General features: G+C 37.8%; 1 protein-coding gene across 2 annotated transcripts in view; it reads left to right on the top strand.

Annotated features, from left to right (window-relative positions):
• stxbp6 (syntaxin binding protein 6 (amisyn)) overlaps positions 1-25,451 on the top strand; it is a 72,435-nt gene that overhangs the window by 27,953 nt on the left and 19,031 nt on the right. For both annotated transcript variants that reach the window (XM_066694284.1, XM_066694285.1), the window contains one exon: positions 25,274-25,404. In XM_066694284.1, coding sequence (XP_066550381.1) covers positions 25,274-25,404 — 131 coding nt within the window. The remainder of the gene's footprint in view (positions 1-25,273; positions 25,405-25,451) is intronic.

Raw genomic sequence — 25,451 nt, 5'->3', positions numbered from 1 at the left:
GAATCTGAGAACAAACCAAAATATATGTGACATCATTGAAAGAGTGAAAATGTAAAAATGGCAATGGGCTGGACACATTGCAAGAAGAACAGGTCAAAGATGGACAAAGGAAGCTATTCAATGGATCCCAAGAGGTGAAAAAACACATGGAAGATGAAATCATACAAAGAGAAGCTGCAGATCACACATCTTGGGGAGGCCTTCATGCAGTAGTGGATTGATATATGCTGATGATGATGATAGTGATGGGGAGGAAAGCCTCCAAAAAGGCTTTTTCAGTAAGTACTGGAGTAAGATTGTGAGATACAGTAAACGAAAGGGCAGAAAACTTGCAGGAATATGGTGCATTTTGGGAAGAAGTGAACCAGCCGCAGTGCAGCGGTTGCCGAGTCCCTGCTGTTGCCCAGTGCACGTGCTTCATGATGACTTTCTGCCTCCTGCTGATGTGAAAACATTGAGAGCAATGGCCGGTGATAAAAACGCACCTGATGGATCACCAGCCTCAACTCAGTGAAACTTTCTCTTTCAGTGCAGTTGAAAGCAGTAAGATGATCGATTTTTTTTCTCTTATCACTTTGTGTACTTTGACAGAGGCAGTAGGTGAATCCTTTTGCACTCCCTTGAAACAAAACTCCCTGGGGTAGTGTTGGGATGCACAGGTTTGGTTGTCATACTGATGTAAAAGAGTAAGCTCACCTCTTTTATATATATATATATATATATTTACTGAACTAAGTATTCTCTTGTGTCTTTCCCTCGTTTACAAAAGTATAGTACTTTTATAGATATTGTTGTTATTGATTTTTTTAAATGATGTGATGGAATATGGAATATAGGCTATTGATTTAGATAAATGTATTCACTCTGCCTCCTATTGAGTATCAGAGGAATCACGCAGTTATTCAAGGTTAATCAATTTTATGGTATGTTAAGGTCTTTCACGCGTTATAATTTCTGCTTTAGGAATGAAATATAACATCTAGTTAAAACACTATATACCGTATATAACATTATATCAAGTAGGCTTAGAATAAAATGTCATGCAGTATTCCAAGTATTCCAAGAAACCCATGAACCTTTCAAATGGTGAACATATTCATGAATATATCAACCAGACCCCTGATGATAATTACACCAATAAGAAGCTGCCCTAATCTCATTTATTAACAGTCCATTTTTCTGACAGGTAGTTAACAAAATACTTATAACTATTTTGCCTCAAAATAGAATAACCTACAGTAGGAAAATAAATACATAAATAAATTTGTGTATATATATCACTTTAATCCTCAATAAACATTCTAGTAACTTACTACTTTTCAGCACCTATCAGTCCAACTTGATCTCTGAATATCTGAAAACTGAAACTAAACAAAGCTGGAACCAACTGCTGTTATTCAATTCAGCACAGACAATTGGCTTCAGAAAATAAGCCCAGAGATTTGAATTCATTTCAGCTGCTAACCTACAGAGAAGGAGAGCATTACCTTTGGACTGCACTGCTCTCCGGCACATGCAAGCTTAGCTTTTGTGGCCAAGACTATCCCTGAGAAGTAAGGTCGGGTAGGGTATTTTTTTCTGGTGCCAACAAATAATGACAAATCACACCAATCTTGTTGCCTGCATATAAGAGAGCCAAAGAGAGCCAGCTGTTGCCACATGATAAATCATGTAGTTAGGAAGGGATGAAAGTTGATGTAGACAAATTAATTATCTGTCCCTGGATATGCACAACCCCAAATGACAAAGATGTGATTTTTCTGTATGGAAGGAATCTTTGGAACATATTATAACTGGAATCACCACAGCTTGTTCAGGTACAGGTTTCTAATAGGGAATAAAAGTAAAAGAAATATACTAATTTGATAATGGACTTTTTTTTTTTTTTCTTCATTTTTTTAAATGGGTTGTCATACAAAATCGGATGAGGCAGTTTTTCTGTGCAGCAGGAAGTATGATGCAATACTAAGAATCTCCCTTGGTGTGTTCTTTAATGGCCTGATCTCTCCAGTGTCTGTCTTTCTTTCCATGCTGTCTAATTACTTTAAATATCAGGAGAGTTAAATGTTTCCCAGCAAATATAACCTGCAGTTCATTAAAACAAAAATGGAACCCATTGCTTTTTAATTTAGTGAAGATGTACGTTTTATACTTGTTGTTCTTGTGAGGATGATGTACAGTACATCCACAATACAAACGGTTGTGCAACCAAACTTGTGCTGTATAAATCCCCCGAAGCCATGGAACCGCAGGAAGACATTTATTTAATGAGAAACTATTTATCTGACATTTTATCGAATTTTAAGCCTCTCTGGATATGAATATTTCCCTCAGTGGGAAGCCCTTTGTTCCCACCCTTAAATTCTGCACTGGCTCTTTGTTATGCAGAATGCATTTTCCACTTAATTTAAAACTGCTAGTGTCATCTAGGCATCTACTATTTTTGCCTGAAATTGTCATAGTGCAGCCGTCCGTTTATCAGAGAAACTAGCAATGACGGGGAGTCCTCGTATTTAATTTTTTGTTATCTCACTCAGTCCCTCTTTTGAAGGAATTACTCTCCTGGGAAATACCTCTATTGGTTTTGATGGCATATATTCAGGAGCCAGGTTTGTGGCCTTCAGTTGGGGAAATGGTTTATCCTTTATTGTTTGGAGCCACTATTTCAGTTTCTGCCCTTATGTCAGCAGGAGATTTCCACTTTCAGGCCCCTGCAGAGATGTACTTGTCTTCATTATCTGCAACCTTAATCTTTGCTCATTTGACTGTGGAATTGAATGGGAGATGGGAGCGTGGGATGCATTTTATATCTATTGACTACACCGAAGTGTCTCTTCCTGTCATTACAAAGCAGGGCGCAGTAAAGCCCAGGTGGATGTGTTCCTGTGGTGGCTTTCGATTCCAGTTCTTTCTCACTAGTCAATAACACGTTAATGGAAAGGAAGACTTATTTTTTAGGGATTGACCTGTTCCAGATAACAAGAATAAAGCAATGGGATTATTTTAAGAAATAATCCAAGGAAAACACTTTTTTTAATTTTAAATGGAGACCCGTTTTAAGAGCTAATTATAAACGGTTAGCTATCACCAGCTTAGACTTTAACTGTGTGGCTTCTAACTAACACACAATAAGACCATTTCAGGACAGGATGTTGCATAACAGACCCAGTTTAATTTGATCACAGTTTGGGGTTTATCTTTAAGAACTAGAGAAGCTGTCACTTACCACATATAATTATTTCAGCTCCAGGTAAAATGGGATTATATGGCAGCGCTGGCTTCCATTTGTCAGAAGCTTTTTGCTGCAGAGCAGCAGGAGGCCAGATCTCACAGAGTGGGGAATTGACATTTTCTGAATTAACATTACAAGTGTCTCGTGTTCACAGTATCGCTGGTGTCGATCTGCAGATCAGCTAGAGCTCCTGCTTCGAGTCCTCTCCTGCATTATGCCTCCACAATGATGAAGGCTCTTAATAATTGATATAATGAGCTCCATTTTTCAAAGCTTACAGTGATGGCACTTTGAACAAGCTCAACTCAATTATTGTTACTCGGAACGATGCTGTTGTTCATTAATGTTCTTTTAACCTGACAGCAATTAAAAATAATAATAATCACTTAAAATAGTGCAGGAGATTTAAAAACTTGTGTTGATTCATTCTGTTCTATTAATTACATTGCAGATTAATTGACCACATCTTCAAAATCTCCTTCGCTGTAACTGAGCCCTGTTACTGACAATATTCTGCTCTCTGTAAGCTTTCTCTGAGCCGGATTTATTTTACATCAGTTTATTATTATAGATTCCCTTGTCTTTTCACTTGTGATATTCATTTTTGTATATTAATTTGCTCGTGGAATGCTTACACAAAGTTTTTGATCAAGGATGTTTGTTCGTCACGTACATGTTGATACAGTGCATCGATACATTGCATTTGGTGACAACTTTTCTCTGTTTTCTGCTTTTCTGTTTAAAGGAGCAGTCCCAGTCATTGTGTTGAAATTTGGAGCAGGCCGTTTCTTGACTGACGTGCATTTTAATTGCATTAATGAAGGCCACCTCTGTAGCAGCATGATCTCAGTTTGTTTCCTACACAGTCACTCCTGGACCTGTGAAACACAAATCGTATCATATGGTGTTCTTTTGAAAGACATATGTTACCATCCCTTTGATAAATCCCATTATTCTGAAGCCAATTTAACTGAATATATGACCAAAAGAGGAGGTGTTCTGTCTCGTATAGAGGTTTCGTGTTTTATCTTTTGCTGGTTTTGGCAAAATCATCAGTAATCAACCCATTGCTTCAGACTTTTTCTACTTTAACTGCAATCCCTGCTTAGAATTAGTGGACTTGTTTTGCAGAACCAGACTTCTTTACTGAGTGAAAGCTTTTTTTCCGATACAGATCAAATTATTTTCAGTTTTATATATGCATGCAATTATATTTAATATAGAGAGCTAGACATATTTTAATTCTTGTTTCTCTATCACACATCACACTGTGAGCATTCTAGCAGAATGCTGGTTATTATGAAACCTAAAGGTTACACTGCATTAAGAAAAGTACATTCTTCCTAAACCTGGTGTCTGTCCCTGGATCCCTTGACAGGAATCTGCAGGCAGTCCAGTAGCAGTGTGGAAAATCTTCACTACATTTTTTTATTGTCCCGCTGCGCATGACATTGCTATTTTCACAGGCACTGTAGAGAGAGCACATTACTGAGAACCCCATTGCTTCATATTTTGACAGAGCTGGAATGCTCATTTTAAAGAAAAGTGAGTCAGACACTTTTGTCATCTTCAATTGTTTTTTTTTTTTAATATAGTAAATGTGTTTTGGGGGAATAATAAATAACAAAGTTCTGCCTTGCCCAAAATACATTTGACATTAAGTACATCAAAGATTTATTTAATTGACATAAATTACAGAAATTACAGTAAATAAGTTGAAATGTGTGATGCAAGATCCTAATCGGTCCTGAAAAAGTATTTGATTTGATATACTGCTGTTATACTGCCACATTGTTTTTCACAACTACCCCCCCATACATACACACACACACACACACACACATGCTATTTTCAAAGATGTCTTAATAGCAATTTATTTTGATTGGCTGCAAGTAGGAAAAATGTCTCGGTTTCACCTGCCTTCTGGTTACATATTGCATTGTCTGTATTTTCCTGGAACCAGTCAAGACAAATTTAAAATGTAAATGTAAGTCTAAATAAAAATTGGTGTCCAACTTCTCACTGACCTTTAGTTCAAAGTGAACGTCAGTGAAGTTTCCTCCTATGCCAGGCCTGTGGAAGTGTGAATTAAAGGGATGTCTGGGGACATATTAGTTATCATAGTTTTGCTTCAGCTCCAGGATGCTATTACAGTATCTCCTAAAATCATTATTTTGCAACTGAATCTAATTGGCAGTTTTGCCAAAAGAGTCTGAAAGGTGGAATAAAAGGCCAAAGGGTTTGAGGGAGATGAGTTTAGCTGCCTTATTGCCACACAGACTGATTTTACATCTTTAAGAATATCTTGTTTGACCTTGACAATGTCATTTTCATGAACTTTAAGACATGTTCTATGCTTCAGTACTTCAGCAGTAACTTAGTTCAGCTCAGTTTCGGCTGACGTGACTAGCATTTTTGTCTGTATTTAAGCTACAATTGTAATAACGGTACACCTCTTGTTAAAACCAGGGCACCAAATCTGTGTGCTTCTCTTTAATCCCATGTGTGCCCTTCACTGTTGTGTTGTTTGCAAGTGTTTGGTATCCCATGAAAGGATACATCCTTTCTAAGGATGTGAAGCATTCTCTGATATGAAAGATCTGTTTTTTATGCCCCCCCCCCCCCACCAAGACAGTCTACTGATCAAAACAATCCAAGTTTTGGTAGAAGCAACACACACCCGTAGAGAGCTCAAAATGTGTAATATATACTGGATTCATTGTTAGGTTGTTCTGAACAAAACAAGCCTATTTGCAAAGAAATCTGATTGAAACTGTCTTTTTCTGTGACTGTCTGAATGAGACGTGTATATTCTTGGTTCAATTTTTTTAATGTTTATTATGTTTAGTAAAACATTTTCAGTTTTTGACAACTATAAATTGCCCAGGCTTAAGGAGTCTCAGGAATAATTAATAATATTAATCATAATGGTGTATAAATTCTACCTTTTGGGTTTTACAAGCTGCAGGCTGATGGATGTAGTATACCAAAGCATCTGCACGATCATATTTCATATTGCTTAACTTCTCGTGGATGTCAGTGTAAATGTACACAACTATTGCAACAGGCTGACCAACACCTGTGATATGTTTTTAAAACCAAAATTGGATGAAACTGCCCTACTACAGGTGTCTCATTTGTCTCCCCGTTAGTGCTGTCAAAACTGGCAGTTTTCGTTCTAGCTTTCTGTTGTCGTGAACTTTAAAGGGAATCTCCAAAAATGCATTATATCCGATGCACTGAGATGTTTGCACTTTTAAGTTTTTGTAATGATGTCAGTAGCGCTTTGCTTTTATTCACTGCACCTCTCCTGCTTGACACCATCTATAAACTCTGCTTTAAGTGTATGCATCCAATGGGTGGAATGGACCGCAGGGTGTTGCAGTAAGATATTGTAGTCTGTGAAAAATAAATAAACCACTGTTAATGGATCCGCAGAGCTTTTTGTTCTTTTTGTGTCTCAATACATTGCAGTTCCACTGTTAATGAGAAATATAAATTATGTATCACTTCTGTTCGGAAGAGTTCACCCCGACCAGATGTTGCCATCACAGAATTAATGTGAATTTGAATGACATAATTAATGGAGGGAAGATCTGTCTCACTTGTTGTATGAGATATCATAATTCTAGCTCAGAGCAGTTTTGTGTTTTGTGTGTGAATAAAGCTTCAAATTAGAAGCTGACCTACCAATATATGCTTCTGAGCAGCACTGTCTGCAGGGAGTTGATTACTTATTACAGTATGAAATATTCAGGGGTATTTAAATGCGTCTGCTGCTTTTGAGGTCCGTTGTAAACGCAGGGACTACAATTTAAATGTGTAGGTTTTGTTTGTTTTTATATGTCATTCAATATTCATGTGTTTTAAATTGAGAAAACTGTTAATCATTGAAGAAAACCTTCTGTTGAATTTTTAATACCTGCAGTAATTTTTGTGTATATATTTTTTGTTAAATCGCAGTTTTGTGTATTTGTCTGTCGGGTCTATTCTTGGACTGAAAATTATGATTCTCTAAAAAGGTAGTAGCTGCATTAATATTCAGACTCTACATTTGAATGTGGATGAGCACATGTGTATAACTTTGTTTTGAAGTCATAACCCACTTTGAACTTCCCCTCCCTCAGTTTGCCTAGCTCATCTTTATGCTTTTTAAATAGCTCATGTAGCCCTTTGGACCAGTGTGACTAAAAAGCGCTCTTGAAAAAGCCTTGAGTCTGTAGGCCTTTCAACATGGTTTTTGGAGTGTGCTCAACTGGCTCCAATACAATGGCAAACAGCCAGAGGTCTCCTCACTGAGATGATAGAAGCTTTGTTCTACCAAAACAAATGAAAGCCCGGCTTTGTAAAGTCGCCTTGTTTTTTATCGCCGTGCTACATTTGTTCTGTGTTCTGCTCTCTCAGCAAGCTGGATTCATGGGTAAAAAAGAGCTATTGCTTTGACTTCACCTGCACAGATCCGCTGAAACAATAACTGTTCAGGCGCAGCTCGCTTACTAACCATTTAAGGTAACTAATCCCATGAACACATTTAGTCTTTGTCATGCTCGTACACTGGATGAATTCCCTTGAGGACTGAAATCAATTGTTATATAAACTATACATAACATTTTAGTATAATTTGTTATTCATTGCTCTTGAGCACTCGCAGTCGCTTTGTAATCAATCTTTTTCTTTTTCCCCCTCATTTATTGCTGTTCTTCCAGAACCAGCAATGTAGCAAAGAGTAATGCCAAATTGAGTCATGAGTACAGCTAGCATAAGTAATGCATTTTAAGCTCAATGTTTACACAAATGTTTGTTGGAGTGATTCATGCAATTTTAACTGATGCTTCTCTGGTTTAATATGTCATTTAATTGGTTATCTTATATCATCAGCATTTGTGGAGGTTGATTAATTGCATTCTGCATTGTGCTTAAGGCAAAGACTGTTCCGGAAAAGATCTGTGGAACAGTGATATTTCATTTACATTGTACTTTTAATATAACGTTGAATTTTCTTATTACGAGCTTTACTTCATGATAACACCACAAGCTACAGTGAGCATTTAACTAGTTGTTTCAGTAGATCTATAGAAAGTCAATGGCAAAACTAATATGCCACTTTTTCCACTGTCTAATGTTTTCTGTTGCTTGTTCGATTTCCACAGGTTTAATTTACTATCATTACACTTTCAGTGCGTCAAATAACAGTTTACAGGAGGTTTTTACTTCCAACTAACCGTTTAATTTCTTCTTGCGTTTCTGTTAAGAGGTTTTCAAAAATATTTAAAGAAAGAAGAAAAATAAATCAGTGGAATGTAAAATCTTGGAAAATGTCTGTGCCCGGGCTGCTCAAAAAAGTATTTGATGGGCTGTACGAGTCGGGCAGAGGCCAGAAAGTTTGGCAGAGGGTCCACAGGGAGATCTGTTACCTCTATCTTCTCTTAGGCCGGAGAGGGTGAATAACTTGAGTGACTCACTGGGCGTGCTTCCAGTGAGGCCAGACAGACACGGCTGAGTTGAACGTTATCTATTAAATGTGTTACTGACCTTGCTGAATTCCATGCATCTTACCAGCCCCAAGACCACATAAATTTATGAAGATGCTGCTTGATGCCGTCTATTAATGGGATACGAACCAAGCAGAAAATGGAAGGAGAGCAAATCTTACATTTATTTACTGCGTTGACAATTATCTCCAGACCAATTAATAATAATAATAAAATAGGGTAGCTGTTGTGCAGACCGCATTAGAGACTACTAGACCATGTCTTTGTCTTGGCTTTAAGAATGTACAGCACTGAAATGATCGATTGCTGGAGTGTAAGGAGAACTTATTTTTATAAAATGATATTGTGTGTATGTGTACATTTATTATGAGTATTTAACAAATGTAGCTAAGTTGAAGTCAGCCGCAGGAATGCGTAATACAATGAGGATAGTAGGATATCTAGAGCACATAAGGATATTATTTTCTGCATTCTTTGGTTCCATCAGTGCTGAATCTCCCTAGTTGTTTTTTAAAAGGTGGACTTTTCAACATCATTATTACAAACTCAGTTATGACTTTTCAAACTGCTGCCTTATTACAAATGCCATTTGGGAACCAGATTCAACAGACCCTGACTACCAATGTGTTGGTGCTGGGAGTGGAGTAAAGCATTCAGACTGCTATTCAGACTGCTTCTTATTTTCTGTTAAACAACAGAAGATACAGGAAAACAACCAATTGAAACAACTTGCACAGGAGTTCTTGTTCAGTAGATTCTGGCTATACATAAAGTATCAATTGACTAATAAAAGCTATACATAATCTGTGCAAGAACAATGCATGTTTTTCTTTTTAGGATAACCTAATCTTAGCTGCCCTTCTGTGGGCAGTTTTTCCTTTGTTGTACATTGTTTAAGACTCATGACACTTTCACAGATGCCGAGGTCTTCTATATCCCAAGGTTTCAGTGACATATTGTTTCTCATCCTTCACTCTTTGACCATGTTAGTCCCCTGTTTCCAGCTTAGACTAGCAGTGATTTCTGAAGTACAATTATGTATTTGCCAACTTCATTTACTCCAGATCTTTGAGGAAATGCAACATCCATTACCAATACTTTGTGCCTTTTTGATACAGAAAAACAGAGGTTAGAGGTCTGAAATCAGGGTGACACCTTAATATCAATGTATGCTGAGAAGCCCCATTAAATTATTGTTGTCTGAGCTATAGTCATCTACCCTCAGTTTAGTTTATTCTTTTTTTTTTATGAAATTGTCACTGAATGCAAAATTAAAGTAATTTTTATGCATGACATCTGATTATAGAAACATCTTCACAGAGTAATTATTCGAAATTAGTCCATTGCTTCAGTGTAAACCAGCTCACTGTCTAAAACAAAGAAAAGACAATGCTTCAACAGCTACAACAACCTCAAAATTAAATCACACTGACTAAACAAACAGCCGGAAATTTGCTATACTACCTTTGTTTATTTTTATTCCCTCCCTCCATGCTTCACTTCACTTCACTCCAAAAAGATGAGGGTTTAGAGTTCAGAAATGGGAAATTTCTGCAATCCTTGCCAGAAGCAACACTTTATTTGCAGCTCCTGCAGTCCTCCAGAGCCATCTTAGATTTTTGTTTTTGATTTTGTTTTGAGTCCAGACATGTTTTTATCAACTGGTTTCAAACATAGCCTCCCTAATTAACCATAGACGAGCCTGCTTGAAAGATGTATTGAATACTGGAACCTGTTACTGGTTCCTCTATATGGTCAAGAAGGAGGAAGTTATTATGTAGCCTTCTCACAAACATTGTGGTGATATTGCGTAATGGGGAAAATTAAATGAGAAGAATGGATAAATAAATAAGCATAGATTTCCACTGCAGTGTTTCTTTTCTGAAGATAACTTTTGTTCACTTGTAAGCAGTTGACACATTATCAACACATCAATTATTTGATCAGCACAGTATTTTTTAAGGTACACCATTGGAAGGTCAAAAAGGCCAATTTAATATGTGTGTAATGATTAAGACTACAGTTATGTTCTTAATCAGTAGTTATGTTTATCAAACAGACAGACATTAACTAAGCTTTCTTTCAAATATAAGATATTGCATGATGACATTTAAATCTAAATAATTTAGGTTTTCAACAAATGACTCCTGAACCTGTTGATGTTTGTTTGTTTTTTTGAACATTCTTCTAAGGCTTAACAAATCCTGAGGCAATATGCAAAGTCTGCAGGAAGTAAGTTTTATCAGACATGTCAAGATTACACACTTTGCCAGTGCCAATCTCGGCCAATTTATTTCAAGGGGGACTCTGTTATCTCCCTCTGTGCAATTTCTTCTGAGTGGCTTCCTGACCTTGACGGTACTGCTGTGTGCATGTGAATGTGTGAAAAGATGATGGCTTTGGTGATCCTGGGGGAAAAATAAACAACCAAAAAACCTTTTGATGCTTCCAGACAGAAAGCCATAATAAGTTACTTCAAAATCACACGACTCAAATTGCTCGGTCAGAATTTGATCACAGGAGAAGACGGGGATGATATGTGTTGGTTCCGTTCATTGTTCCACCATTAACCTTCAGTAACAGGGAGATAATGTCCCCCAGACCTCTGAAGAATGAAAATTCCCTGCAGCATATTAATGGCCGCAGACGGGCGCGGGCAGTGTTTGAAGTTTTCTTTTTAATAGTGACGAGCAAAAAGCTGCTTTGACATTTATTGTAAAATGGAAATGTCTTCGCCGTTTATCTGACATTTAAAAATCGTTTGACATTTTATGCGTTTTAAGTGTGTCAATATTCAATTTCCTTGTTTCCATGCTTTTAAAATCTCTCCTCAGTCGTGTTGTTCAGCAAAGCCCAAAAAGGTTCATTACAGTATAAAAAAATGCTGGTGGGTGGGAGGAAAGAAAAAAAAAAAACCTGCATCTTTATTTTTATGTGTAATACACACACTTGGAACTGTGGCCTACCTATATAGGATACCACAGTTTGAAGGACAGTATTTAGATGCTGAATATGGATTATTTTAATATACATTATCTTACAGTATTCATAAACATTGATTCTCTTATAGAGATTTAATAACTGGATAACGTGTTAATGTCCTGTGCTCCTAGCATTGCTCTTTGCTTCTTGACGTTTGAGATTGTGTCACTGTACATATTGAGATTTTATGATATTTTAAGAAGTTGCCGTACAGAACAAGACCTTCCCTGGAAGCACTGATTTAAAAAAAAAAAAAAAAAAAAATTGGTACATCCAAGGGAAAGATGTCAAGTAGCATCAGCTCATAGGGACAAACTGGGTATGGAAACCTGACAATCAATCCATATAGGAGATAGTATTTATTGGAACTCAGTCAATTTTACAATTTTGAATCACTTTTCTGTTGTTAAAAAGTTATAGTAAGAGAAGAGTACAATAGGAATATATGAAGCATGAGAAAGGTGATTAAGTAAACAATAATAATTGTGTATATATAAAACCCCTTTTGAAAATAGTTGTTTCCTCTCAAACAAATTGCCTCGAACTAAGCGGTATTGTTTTGGGACCAGAATAAGTACATGATGTGAGCTGCAGCTTTCAAGGGTGTATTTTCGTGGGGAATAAGTCATCTGTATTTGCTTTTAATTGCATCAATTATGTTAATGTTAAATTGACAATGGCAATTCAATGACAGTACAGACGTATGCAAGTGCCAAGTGCTTGGGAAATGCATTTTAGACTACTTTAAACGTTAATTGCAGCTTTTGAAGTAAAATTTAAGAAAGCTCAAAGTAGCACGAGAAGGCAGAGGAGGAAAAACAATGTTGTCAAGATTGAATAGTCGATGCTTTTTCTTGATGAGCCCTGAAGGGGAAAAATAAACAGATTTCTATGTTTTACATCAAGTGAAACATATTCAATATTTAATTCCCCCCCCTTTGTTTAGAATGAAGTGATGTCCGTTTCATAAAATCAAGCTGTGGTTCTCTTATTCTGCCGATTTGCCTGCAGGTTTCTACAAAATTAAATCCTTCTCACACAGTCGAGGAGTGTCGGCTCTGAGCTTGAAGGATGTGTGTATTATTATCTGCTTCTTGGCTGGAGAGTAAATATCACAAATGGTAGCCAAGTTCCAGTACTTGATTGAGAATGCCTGTACCTTTCATGGGTCTGTACAATCCATCTGTCTGAACACATAACTTTAGATTACTGCGGTGGTGTTGTAAAGTAAAATTGGTTAAATTCTGGTGGTTCTTGCATCTCAGTAGGCCACTCTGTAAAGTATTCCAACAAGTTAAACAATCTGTAGGACACACCTTAATTTGTAATACTGAATTAACAACTCCTAAAGTTTACTTTTTCAAATTCTTCATATCAGAAAGTTTGACGTTTCAGATGTTTTTTTTCCTCACATCCATATCAAATCACATGTGCATAGGGCTACAGACATTTCCATTAGGATGTCCAATACATTGGATAAGATTAGAGACTACTCCACAGCTTTGATTGTCTTAAAATTACATTTTCATTTAACCCAGTCCTATAGCAAATATTTCCCAATGAGTTTTTCTTAATGTATCATCTGTATTTGTGATGGATGCTACGTTATGAAAAAACGAATAACAGAATGAGATAAGAATGAAAGTAGCCCACACAATTCAGATCCTTGGTCCTTGTGGCTTTTCAAAAGCCTTGGCTGGGCCAGAAGTCATGTGATCAGCACTTCATAGATCATAAGGCACAGCAAGTTGATCATAAATCAGCTGACAAGTTCATGAGACTTGTGGTGCTTGAGGAATAAGTAAAGTCATGCATACACCACAGGCTGTTTGTGTATATTTGTCCATTATTGATATTTCCACCCATCTGGTAACCTGCAGTATCTGTGTTCCTCTATCTAAGCAAACAGAAAGTTTGTGCATATTATTGTCATCAATATCAGCCTACATTGTTTACGTATTGATACTCTGGAAATATGTACAATGTTTTGAGCCACCAAGGGGTTTTGGATTTAGTTGGCAATTCAGCAATTCAGCCTCTGATTGAATGGCAGCCTGAGAACATACGGTATTATTGCTGAGCCAGCTGTGGAAGGATTTGGAAATGCTCTGTGCATATCCGATAATGGGGTCAGATACCCGACCGTCTGAAATTTCATTTGTGGTTTAAAGTTGCCGAAAGCCTGTGAACCTATATTACAGTAAACCTTAATAATTATGAATGGAACAGTGTATAACCACATTGTAGATACTTTAATCGCATTTGCCTCAAGCTACGACAGCTGATCACATGGCTAATGTGACACTCCACCAAACTCCTGCTGGAGTAGGCACCGTCCTTTCAATTACAATAGACCCCCACTTCACCCACTCTTGACTTGATTAATTGCTCTGCAAATACCCCAGAATGCTATGGAGACTGGAAACATTTGATGTAGTATTTTCATTTTGAATTACTTAAAGTTCTGTGTGTACTTTCATGTATTAAGATAACATGTTGTATAAGCTGTTGTTACAGAGGGGCAGATTTTGGTTTTGAACAAAAATATAATGTTCTTCAAGAGCAGTGAAGAATAGATATAGAATAGAATACTGATATTAAAAGTGCATGTAGATCGGTGATGATCCCCCGGGTTTATGTCAAGCACAATTCATTTTCAGTTTTTCTCGTGAAAATTTTTTGTTTTCTGTAATGTAGTTTACAATTTAATTGTATTTGGTGTAAAGCTCCTTGGATAATCGGGGAAGTAATAGGAATGTATTTCTGGTAATATTTCTTCAATTTCTTCAGCTGTTTTCAACTGTTTGTTGCATTATTGTCTGTTCTTGTGTAGAAAATGAAAATTAATACACGGTGAATAAATGGTAAAATTAAGGAATAGGGTTTTTTTTTGCATTCATAATATTACTACAAATAATAATAATAATGTTGAAATGTTAGTCTTTTTCAGACAGGAAGGACACAGCTCTGCAGAGGTTTCATTGTATGCAGCAGCGCCTGCATCTCTGTTCTCTTTTGTCTCGCTATCAGCTGTCATAGGATTGCCAGGTGTTAACGTGTTTTTTTTTTTTTTTTTTTTTACTTATTGTTAACAGTCTTGGCAGATTCTTGACGAGAAATCTGCTATCCTCCGCACTAGTGGGCTTTACATCAGCTATTCAGATGGTTGTAGGAGAAAATAATGTCTGTCACTCAACAGGAAAGTAAAGTTGCCTAAAAGGCCGTGTTAGTATTCGTCGTATAGCAACATTTATTTAACAAGTCCACAAGCCAGTATAGTACAAGCCCCGGCTTTTGCATGAGACAAAACAAGGTAATTATACAAGAGACGTGATGTAGCAGGTACTGTACACTGGCAGGGGGTGAAAGTGCTCAAATCTCTACTTGACTTAATTGAATTTTCAGGTTTGCATCACAGTGGTAAAGAATATGATCCAAATGTCAACTAGTGAGAGCTAAATTAATATTTTATATGTAATTCAGGAGACATTTTGGTGAAGGAGCATTAAGTCTTGTATGCTTTATAAAGGCAAATTAGTGCTATACATATATTTCCTGTAAATGCACAGGAATCCGTGTAAGATATTCTGCATTATAATGTTTTATTTTCTGTTATCGTCATTTGATTTCCTTCCATTGATAAAGCCAAGTGCCGGATGCTATTGGCCCTCAGATTATGAATTATTCAGTTGAAGATTTTGTTATCAAACAGCCTGATTCGAAAGCTCAGCTCTACCAATTTGTAAAGGCATTTTATCTTTCATCTCCTTAATAATACGAGGGATGCGGCTCCTGGCTTATCCCTGTCTCTACTTAATTGCCCGTCTCTGATGCGTCTTACTTTATCTGCCGTGTTGCATAGCTGAAATTAACTGCTTTTATTAGACCTGCTGCTTATGGCCTGGTTGGTCCTAATGCTTATAAAGCCTGTTGGAGATCCATGGCATTGTTATGCAAAGGAATGGCTGTTAAATGATTTCAGAAACATTGGAGTAAAATACGCGAACATGTTTAAAAACCAGAACAAAAAGCACCGGAGTGGAGGTAGAGGTATACATATTAAACCCACGGATCAATTGGACATTATTTCGAACTTAGAAGCTGATCAGGAGCCCTCCATCGAGCCATGCAAACTCAAGAGGGACCTGCTGATGTTGACCAGGAATGCTTATTCAGGGGATTTGCTAGCAAAGCGTGAATAATGCAGCAGTATTTACACTATAGCACTTTTATTGATTTTAAAGATTTGTGTACAGGTCTGTCCTGAGAAATGCCACCTTTTGTTTAGTCTCCGCGTTTGCAGCAGTGATTCGTTTTAGTTTTGAGAAGACAGTTAATATCAGAAGACATAAATCCCAAACTGAAATAGGCTGACGATGGTCTAGTATTGTAGACAAATGCAGTTCTATGCCCAGTTTTTATCTTTGAACCTACTGTATACTCTAGAGACAATGGGGCCCACAACCATTGTCATTTAAAGCATTGACTGTATAATCAGTGTTTTATTGCACTGTTTGAATGTTTAATGAGCCTTGGTAATTAGACCCGACTAGAAATGTTCTATAATGTCTATGTCTATGAAAAAATATATTGTAGTTTTTTGTCATTACCAGTGAAAAAGTCTCATCAGATGCCTCCAGTGAAGTGATAAACCTGATTTAACATTGATCTTCAAACCATATCCAGTTCCTTCAGTCCAACCAAGTTAAATTAACCACACTTGTATCTCCCCTCCTCTCAGACACTTTACTAGTTTACCATCCCACTCATTCCATCTGTGAGAGCAAACCTTTCTAGTGCATTGATTATAATGGGTCACTATTATTGGATTCATCCTTGGAGGAAATCCAATCGGCACATTTGAGTTGGTTTACCCATTCGCTGGATTGTCCCCAGCCTCATTTCATTGACACAAACACGAAATCCTAAATATTTGAGCTCAATTCAGCTGTTGAATATCCTATTCAATTGCAGATACTTGCTTTGTTTGTATTCAGGCTTTTGAATGATACGAAAATGTAATGTTAGTGTTATTTTAAAGAATATTCTTTTAAGAATCCCAAATTAAAAGGCTTAGTTCAGAATAGTCTATGACTGGCAGCTCTTTCAAAGCCATTAGGAGTGTTATGGTAAAAGTCGCAAGATTTATTGAATGAAAAACTTGAAACGGCGTGAATAGTGCAAGTTCTTGTTTATTGAATTCTAAATGAAATTTGTGAGAGAGAGATTTGTGTTGTCACACTATGCTGATAAAAAATGGTCTGAAACTCATTTTGCAGGGATAGAAGCTTTTGATTAATTCAAAATAATATCTTGGCTGAACTATTGTAACAGTTAAAATCGTTAATCGACTCCACACTCCGCTGTTCGCTTTCTTAACTTTGAAATACCATTGTATACTCTTTTAAAATCTACAGCAACAGATCATCTGATTTTTCTGCATTGCACAGTTCTAGCAAACGGTTCTGGTGCGTAGCCATTCAGAAGTAAATAACACCATTGTCTGTGCCTATGATATGACAGTGTGCCCGGAACACTTGTTTTGTTGTTGCCAGTGGAATATAGTGGGTTTGACAGCCTCCCAGACAAGTTCACAAAGTGTTCCTTGTAATCACAGTAACATTTTAATAGATCCCTAATCACAGGAGTTGAAAAGATAGGCTGTTTTTCACAAGACTGTAATAATAGGCTGACTCACAACCATGCATCTTGCATAGTGCTAGTTATTCAAAGCTCTCCAAGTTCGCTACGTGGCATTGATTCAACAAGGTGCTGAAAGCATTCTTTAGAAATGTTGGCCCATATTGATAGGATAGCATCTTGCAGTTGATGGAGATTTGTGGGATGCACATCCAGGGCACGAAGCTCCCGTTCCACCACATCCCAAAGATGCTCTATTGGGTTGAGATCTGGTGACTGTGGGGGCCAGTTTAGTACAGTGAACTCATTGTCATGTTCAAGAAACCAATTTGAAATGATTCGACCTTTGTGACATGGTGCATTATCCTGCTGGAAGTAGCCATCAGAGGATGGGTACATGGTGGTCATAAAGGGATGGACATGGTCAGAAACAATGCTCAGGTAGGCCGTGGCATTTAAACGATGCCCAATTGGCACTAAGGGGCCTAAAGTGTGCCAAGAAAACATCCCCCACACCATTACACCACCACCACCAGCCTGCACAGTGGTAACAAGGCATGATGGATCCATGTTCTCATTCTGTTTACGCCAAATTCTGACTCTACCATCTGAATGTCTCAACAGAAATCGAGACTCGTCAGAGCAGGCAACATTTTTCCAGTCTTCAACTGTCCAATTTTGGTGAGCTTGTGCAAATTGTAGCCTCTTTTTCCTATTTGTAGTGGAGATGAGTGGTACCCGGTGGGGTCTTCTGCTGTTGTAGCCCATCCGCCTCAAGGTTGTACGTGTTGTGGCTTCACAAATGCTTTGCTGCATACCTCGGTTGTAACGAGTGGTTATTTCAGTCAAAGTTGCTCTTCTATCAGCTTGAATCAGTCGGCCCATTCTCCTCTGACCTCTAGCATCAACAAGGCATTTTCGCCCACAGGACTGCCGCATACTGGATGTTTTTCCCTTTTCACACCATTTTTTGTAAACCCTAGAAATGGTTGTGCGTGAAAATCCCAGTAACTGAGCAGATTGTGAAATACTCAGACCGGCCCGTCTGGCACCAACAACCATGCCACGCTCAAAATTGCTTAAATCATCTTTTTCCCATTCAGACATTGAGTTTGGAGTTCAGGAGATTGTTTTGACCAGGACCACACCCCTAAATGCATTGAAGCAACTGCCATGTGATTGGTTGGTTAGATAATTGCATTAATGAGAAATTGAACAGGTGTTTCTAATAATCCTTTAGGTGAGTGTATATGTATATATATATGTGTGTGTGTGTATTTTTTTTGCTTGCTTATGTTTTCGCCAAGTTTGCAGACAGTCATATTTGTCTTAAGCCCTGACACTGCAAGTCTGTGGAACATTTGGCTGAATTAAATGCTAATGTGAATGTGCATTATACATTTATTCTTTATAAACAGGACAGGTTTAGGGAGGCTTGTTTGGGTGATATTATGTAATGTTATCGTTGACAGGGGAATCTGAACAGTTAACTTTTTTTTTTTTTTAAGTTGATGTTTTCTTAAACCAATCTCTCTAATCGTGTAAAGAATTTCCACTGAGCTTTTTGCCACCGATCTTGCAAAATCAATCGCACTGCAGGGATGCCATTACTCAAAAGGTGTGCAGTAAAGGTGTTCAGTTTTTTCCAGAAAAAACAACATACCTTACATGTCAGATTAAATGAGGTCCTGTTTTTGCATTTACATGTTTAAAAGGCTTAATGTTAAGCACTTTGAATGACACTGTTGATGTATACGCATAGAATCCTGTATTTTGAGTACCATATAGAAAGTCGCATATTTGTTCCTAATTGAAACAGCCATACCAAAACCTCTTTCCAGCATTGTATTTCAGTGCTTTACACTGTGTGTAAGAAGCCCACATTGAAATAGATGGCAAACTGGGACCATTAAGTTGTGCATTAGTGTGTAAATAAACCTATGTGCTCCTGTTGTTGTGTTCTGTTAACACATCCTTCTGTTGTGGACCCAGTCTAATCAAACATGAAGGTTACTGCGTGCCCATTACCGAGTATCATTCACAGGCAAAAGAGACCTTAATTGGAACAAATTCTACTAGAGATTTTTGCTGAGCTGATATACAGCACAACCCCACCACCTGTCACAATTGATCACTTTGCACTTTTACGGTGTAACTGACTCAAGCAATTATTTATGTGATTGAATACTATGTATTGAACGAGAGAGATACTAGTGTAGCAGATTGTCTTAAACTGAAGGTCATGTGCTTTCTAGCAATGCTTTTTTTTCTATCGTATGTAATGGATTAAAGCTAGAGCTAAACTGTCAGGCACTAACCAGGATTTATTATTTAATGTAGTCTTTTATTTATATATTTCTTTCTTGACTCTCTGTGCCCTAGTTTTCCTCCATCTTTTGTAGTGTTCATGCATGTGATTTACTTGTTAGTATTGTGTCATGTTTCTGCCAGTATAGGTTATTTAAATATCTAGATTTTCTTCTTGTGGTCTTGAAAGAAAAGAAAATACATAGCTTTCAGCTCTATGCAGAATCTTTGATTTATGTTTGTCATAACTTGATGCAAAAAAACAAAAAACGAACTGGCTTAATGTACCGATTCCCCAGGGTAGTATAATAATCTGACACCAACATAAAGAATGCAGAAATTAGCTGATAACTGTGATACACAGACCTTGCAACTAAGACAGACATTCCTATGCAATTTGAATAATTGATCCACTCCACCCCTGATTTTCCATTATAATTATTATTATTTAATAACTCTGGTCACTCTGGCCCTAGAAGAGATTAGGAAAATGGACATGTCCCAATCACTAGTTTGGTCATCTACTACTTTATGCTTTGCATTACTACAGATAACAGCTGAGTAACGCTATATCCCAGATTTAAACCTGCGGTATCTGGACTCTAGATCGAATAAGATTGACATGTGATGCCCATAGTCTTTATCTGTACATCTTCCGGTTTCTGTAATCTGGATACAGAAGACATTTGCTTTAGAGTGTGATGCGTTTGACAGCAAAGACCAGGTTTACATTTTGTGGAAATGGAACTCAGTGATGTAAGAATGTGTGGGTTTTGAGCATTCGGCTCTGTCCCAAAGGTCAATTTAAGGAATGTATGTCGGGCATGTGCAGAAGTCGATTCTAATTCAATGGTATGCGTATATATGTGTACGTGAAAGCATCTTTTGGACAAATACGAGTCAAATATAAATGTTAAGTTGATTCATGGAATATAAATTTCTTATCTAGATCTAACAGAACATTTGTTACATTTTGTAAGTCATATGTAAAGTAGCTGCAAACAAACATGAACAAATATTTGCATGTTATGTTTTAGGGTTAGGCAACATTTATATCTTTCTGTTGCTGCTTTTTGTATTATTTTGATATATTCCACCTCTAAATAATCCACAAGTACAGAAAGTAATTGAATTGTGTTTACTCAAAGTACAGTAATAGGAAATGATATCCTTGCAGATTCTTGTAAAATTGTAAGGTCTCAGCCCTTAAAGAACTGAATCTAAACACACAATTTGCTGTATATTCCTGCCCTGCTATATTTTGTTTCAGAATGTAAATGTGCTGACTTTGAAATAAATAGCTTGAATGAAAATTATATCAGTTTCATGGTGGTAATAAGTGATGGAATATTTACAGCTAGGTAGCTATTGATTTAGTTTTATCTAAATGTATAGGTCGGGTTTCTAAAAGCAAACCAACAACCAATTAAAACAACAGCAAAAACAATAAACGGCATGTATTGATCGTAATCACTTTGAAGTCCCTCGTTTTTACTCAACCTCATGTCTAATTGATCTCTTATGCTGTTAACACAACTGGCCATAAAACCAAAACAAAGGTTGAGTAAGCAGGAGATGATGCTTACAGATTGATGGATGTTGTGGTATTAAACAAATGGAGAGGATGCTTATGTTTGCACCATTTTAATTTAGGAGATTGTTGGCCTAAAACTCACTGTCTGGAAAGATTGTCAGGAGAAGGCCTGTGTTGTGTGCCTATGTAGACTTGGATGAAAGACTTGGACTTAAAATTGTTTTGGGTTTAATTGGCACATTGAGGTTAATGCACCATAGTATATGAGAAGTACATATGGTTACAGTAATATTTGAGGTGCAGCTTCATAGGGTTAATGTCATTCAATAACGTTCAGCTCAAGGGTTGAGTTGTAAAGTGTAAAGGTGCAAATCTTCTGTGGAATAGGAATGAAGTAGATAGTCCAATTAATTGAAATGTATTTTCTTTGGAGAAGGAACAACATGGTGCAAATTTTCAATGTCAAACTGCATGTCTTTGCTTCTGCATTTCACCTATCTTCTCCAGCACAGCAGTTAAATTGTGGGGCAGTACTGGGGAAGCGGCCAATTATGTTAGGTGAAGGAGGTGTTACTGGGTTTGCTCTGGTCTACTGCTAAAATGTGGAAAGGTGGTAATTAGGTGCCTGTCATCTATAGCTTTTCAATTATATTGGTGGAAACTGAGACATTTCTCATGGTGAAAGAGAGAGCAGAAAAGAGTGATTCAATCTTCAATCACCCCAAGCATTTTCCTGTTGTTGATTTTCTTAAAGCAATTGCTGCTGAAGAAATCCGGTCTTAAAAGTTTCTTAAAATACTAGCTTATTGCTGGCATTGGTTACAAATGAAGTAAATGTTGCATAACTGACTGGTTGTCTGAGTTTTCTCCAGAGATTAATTATCAATACATCTATTCAGATCCTATACCAGTCCTTTCTCCGTTATTGTTTAGTCATGTGGATAAAGAACAGCCCCCAGTTGTTTACCATGGATAAATCTATTAATGTTGTTTTCCTACAAATAAATGGCAAAACAAAAATAGACTGAAAACCAGCATTGGTCCTAGTAATTGTTGTTGTTTTTCTCCCCATTTGTGGCTTTAGAATGATGCTTTGTTCAAAAGTCAAAACCGTCAGTTTTTGTGTAATTACACAAAAACAGTTTTGTCAAATTGCTGTCCAGTTCTTAGGAACAAGGCTGAAGGTGCTGCATAGTAGGAACATTTATTTACTTTTTCCTCAGGCGTAAAACAGTTTTGCTGATGAAGAGAGCTGTTGGGCGTTGGTTCCACAAAAGTAACTTTGCTCAGTGTAAAAACAATATATTTGACAGATGACAGGCTCCCAGATGGTGTTAGTAAATTCAAAGCCAAAAACACGCACGCGCACACATATGCACACATGCACACTTGCGCACACACGCACAGAATGATGCAAACAGAACACACTGCAGTAGAGAAAGAAGAAACACTGTTGAATTGTCAGCTACAGAATATATCAAATTAATCCCTAAAGAGGAAGACTTTGCTCTCGTCTTCACATTTGGGCTTAACTGGGGTCTGTTGCAGGCAAGTGATCACATTTTCCACAGCATGCTTCTTGTTTAATGCTATCCTACAATTGGTACATGCCTCCGGTAACTGCACGCCTAGGAAGAGTCTAGATCTGAAAATCAAGTATTTGATAAGTCTTCACATTGCTAGAGCAGTAATAACAGAAGATGTAACATTAAATATTCCATCAGTACACAATGTTTTTGAACAAAAGCCTTAGTCAGTGCTTAGACCCACAGCGATAATGGCTTTTAGATTTAGTAATTTCGTAATTGTCATGTAGACTCTAATGCAGATTGCAATCTACCGGTCGGTCTCTTTTGTTGCCCTTGCAAAGAATTGTCAATGCAATACATGGACTATCACCATATCAGTGGTCTGAAACTGCTAAACGATGCTGTCTGTATATGTTTGCGATTTACCCCCTGATCCGTGTACTGCAGCAGTTATTTCAACACTTCCTATTTTAGGATCCTGTGATTACCCTCCTGATGTTGGTGTTATTAAACAGGACATTTGTTGCAATGTGGTACTAGGCTGTTTATCTTCAGATCTCTGGAGCTTAGAAAAAAGCTTCTGTAGTAGCGGTTAGGGCTCTGACCTCTGGATCAGAGGTTGTTGGGTTCAGTCCCAGGTGGGGGGACACTGCTTTTATTACCCTTGAGAAAGGGACTTTACCTAGATTGCTCCAGTAAAAACCCAGCTGTATAAATGTGTAAATGTATGTACAAAGAATGTGATGTATTGTAAGTCATCCTGAATAAGGGTGTCTGCTAAGAAAAAATAATGGGCTCGCTTGTCTTGTAGAAAACATAGTGGAGCTCCAGACGTAGGGGAAAGTATTTTTAGCTTGGTTCTTACAATTAATCTTTACAGCATATGTACTTGCATTACTTTAAAGATAATATTTAATGTAATGACAGTAAACATTGTAAATAAACTCTGAGAACCCCAATTTCCCTTTAAGCAACATGTTTTATCAGGGTCATTGTGATGATCATATTATGAGGAGCAAAATACCTTTTTAAAATGTGTGTAATATGGGTTCTCTATTAGTGCTGAAGAGCAGATCCAAACTTCACTTCACTATGTATGTGCTCTGTAGCTGAACATGGTGTGTGCCATATAACTTGGCACGTTGTATTTATTCACACGAGAGTGCTTGTTTGTTGTCTCGGGTAAATAATATACCATGAACATAAGCTTTCATGCTATTCCCAAAGAGTCTGTGTAACTTACTCAAAGGGAAAGTTTTGGTTGCTTTTTGGCACCAGCATGCAGGGATCCATTGTTTCATCTCCCGTTTCCTGATGTGGAGAGTGTAATTGAGGAAATGAGTCATTCCGGTTTTTGACATTGGAATGTAATTTTGAAAGCATATGGAAAGAAGCGTGTAATTTGTACCATGATATTTTACACTATTTTAGGATTTTAATCAAATGTGCATTAAATTATATATTGGGCTGACACCTTTGTCCAAGATGACTTGCATTCAACGGGGAACTGTAATACATCATATAGTATAAAGACACTGAAAAGTAGTTAAACTGAAAATAGTTACTATATATACACCGATCAGCCATAACATTTTGACCACTGACAGGTGAAGTGAATGACACTGATAATCTCGTTATCATGGCACCTGTCAGTGGGCAGGATATATTAGGCAGCAAGTGAACATTTTGTCCTCAAAGTTGATGTGTTAGAAGCAGGAAAAATGGGCAAGCGTAAGGATCTGAGTGACTTTGACAAGGGCCAAATTGTGATGGCTAGATGAGTGGGTCAGTGCATCTCCAAAACTGCAGCTCTTGTGGGGTGTTCCCGGTCTGCAGTGGTCAGTACCTATCAAAAGTGGTCCAAGGAAGGAAAAGCGGTGAACCGGCGACAGGGTCATGGGCAGCCAAGGCTCATTGATGCACGCGGGGAGCGAAGGCTGGCCCTGTGTTCCGATCCAACAGACGAGCTACTGTAGCTCAAATTGCTGAAAAAGTGAATGCTGGTTCTGATAGAAAGGTGTCAGAACACACAGTGCATCGCAGTTTGTTGCGTATGGGGCTGCGTAGCCGCAGACCAGTCAGGGTGCCCATGCTGACCCCTGTCCACTGCCGAAAGCGCCTACAATGGGCACGTGAGCATCAGAACTGGACCTCGGAGCAATGGAAGAAGGTGGCCTGGTCTGATGAATCACGAGTTCAAGGTGTTGACTTGGCCTCCAAATTCCCCAGATCTCAATCCAATCGAGCGTCTGTGGGATGTGCTGGACAAACAAGTCCGATCCATGGAGGCCCCACCTCGCAACTTACAGGACTTAAAGGATCTGCTGCTAACGTCTTGGTGCCAGATACCACAGCACACCTTCAGAGGTCTAGTGGAGTCCATGTCTCGACGGGTCAGGGCTTTTTTGGCGGCAAAGGGGGGACCTACACAATATTAGGCAGGTGGTCATAATGTTATGGCTGATCGGTGTATATGCATATTCAATCTAGTATATCAAGTTTTACCTGTACCTTATGCTTAATTACGTGCCTTTTTTTTCCCCTCGATTATTTTCAGTGACAAACAAGAAGCCTTCTCAGGTCTCCATTACCAAGGTCAAAAAGTTTGAAGACTCATCAGCGTTTGTAAGAAGATCCCAGTGGACGATTGATCAGCTCCGACAGGTGAATGGCATCGACCCAAATCGAGTAAGTCTGTCTGCCTTCTTTTTCTGTGTCAATTCACAACTGGGAAC

This window comes from Amia ocellicauda, chromosome 21 (assembly GCF_036373705.1).
Source record: "Amia ocellicauda isolate fAmiCal2 chromosome 21, fAmiCal2.hap1, whole genome shotgun sequence".
In the NCBI taxonomy this organism is placed as follows: domain Eukaryota; kingdom Metazoa; phylum Chordata; class Actinopteri; order Amiiformes; family Amiidae; genus Amia; species Amia ocellicauda.
This window is presented reverse-complemented; position numbering and strand designations above follow the sequence as displayed.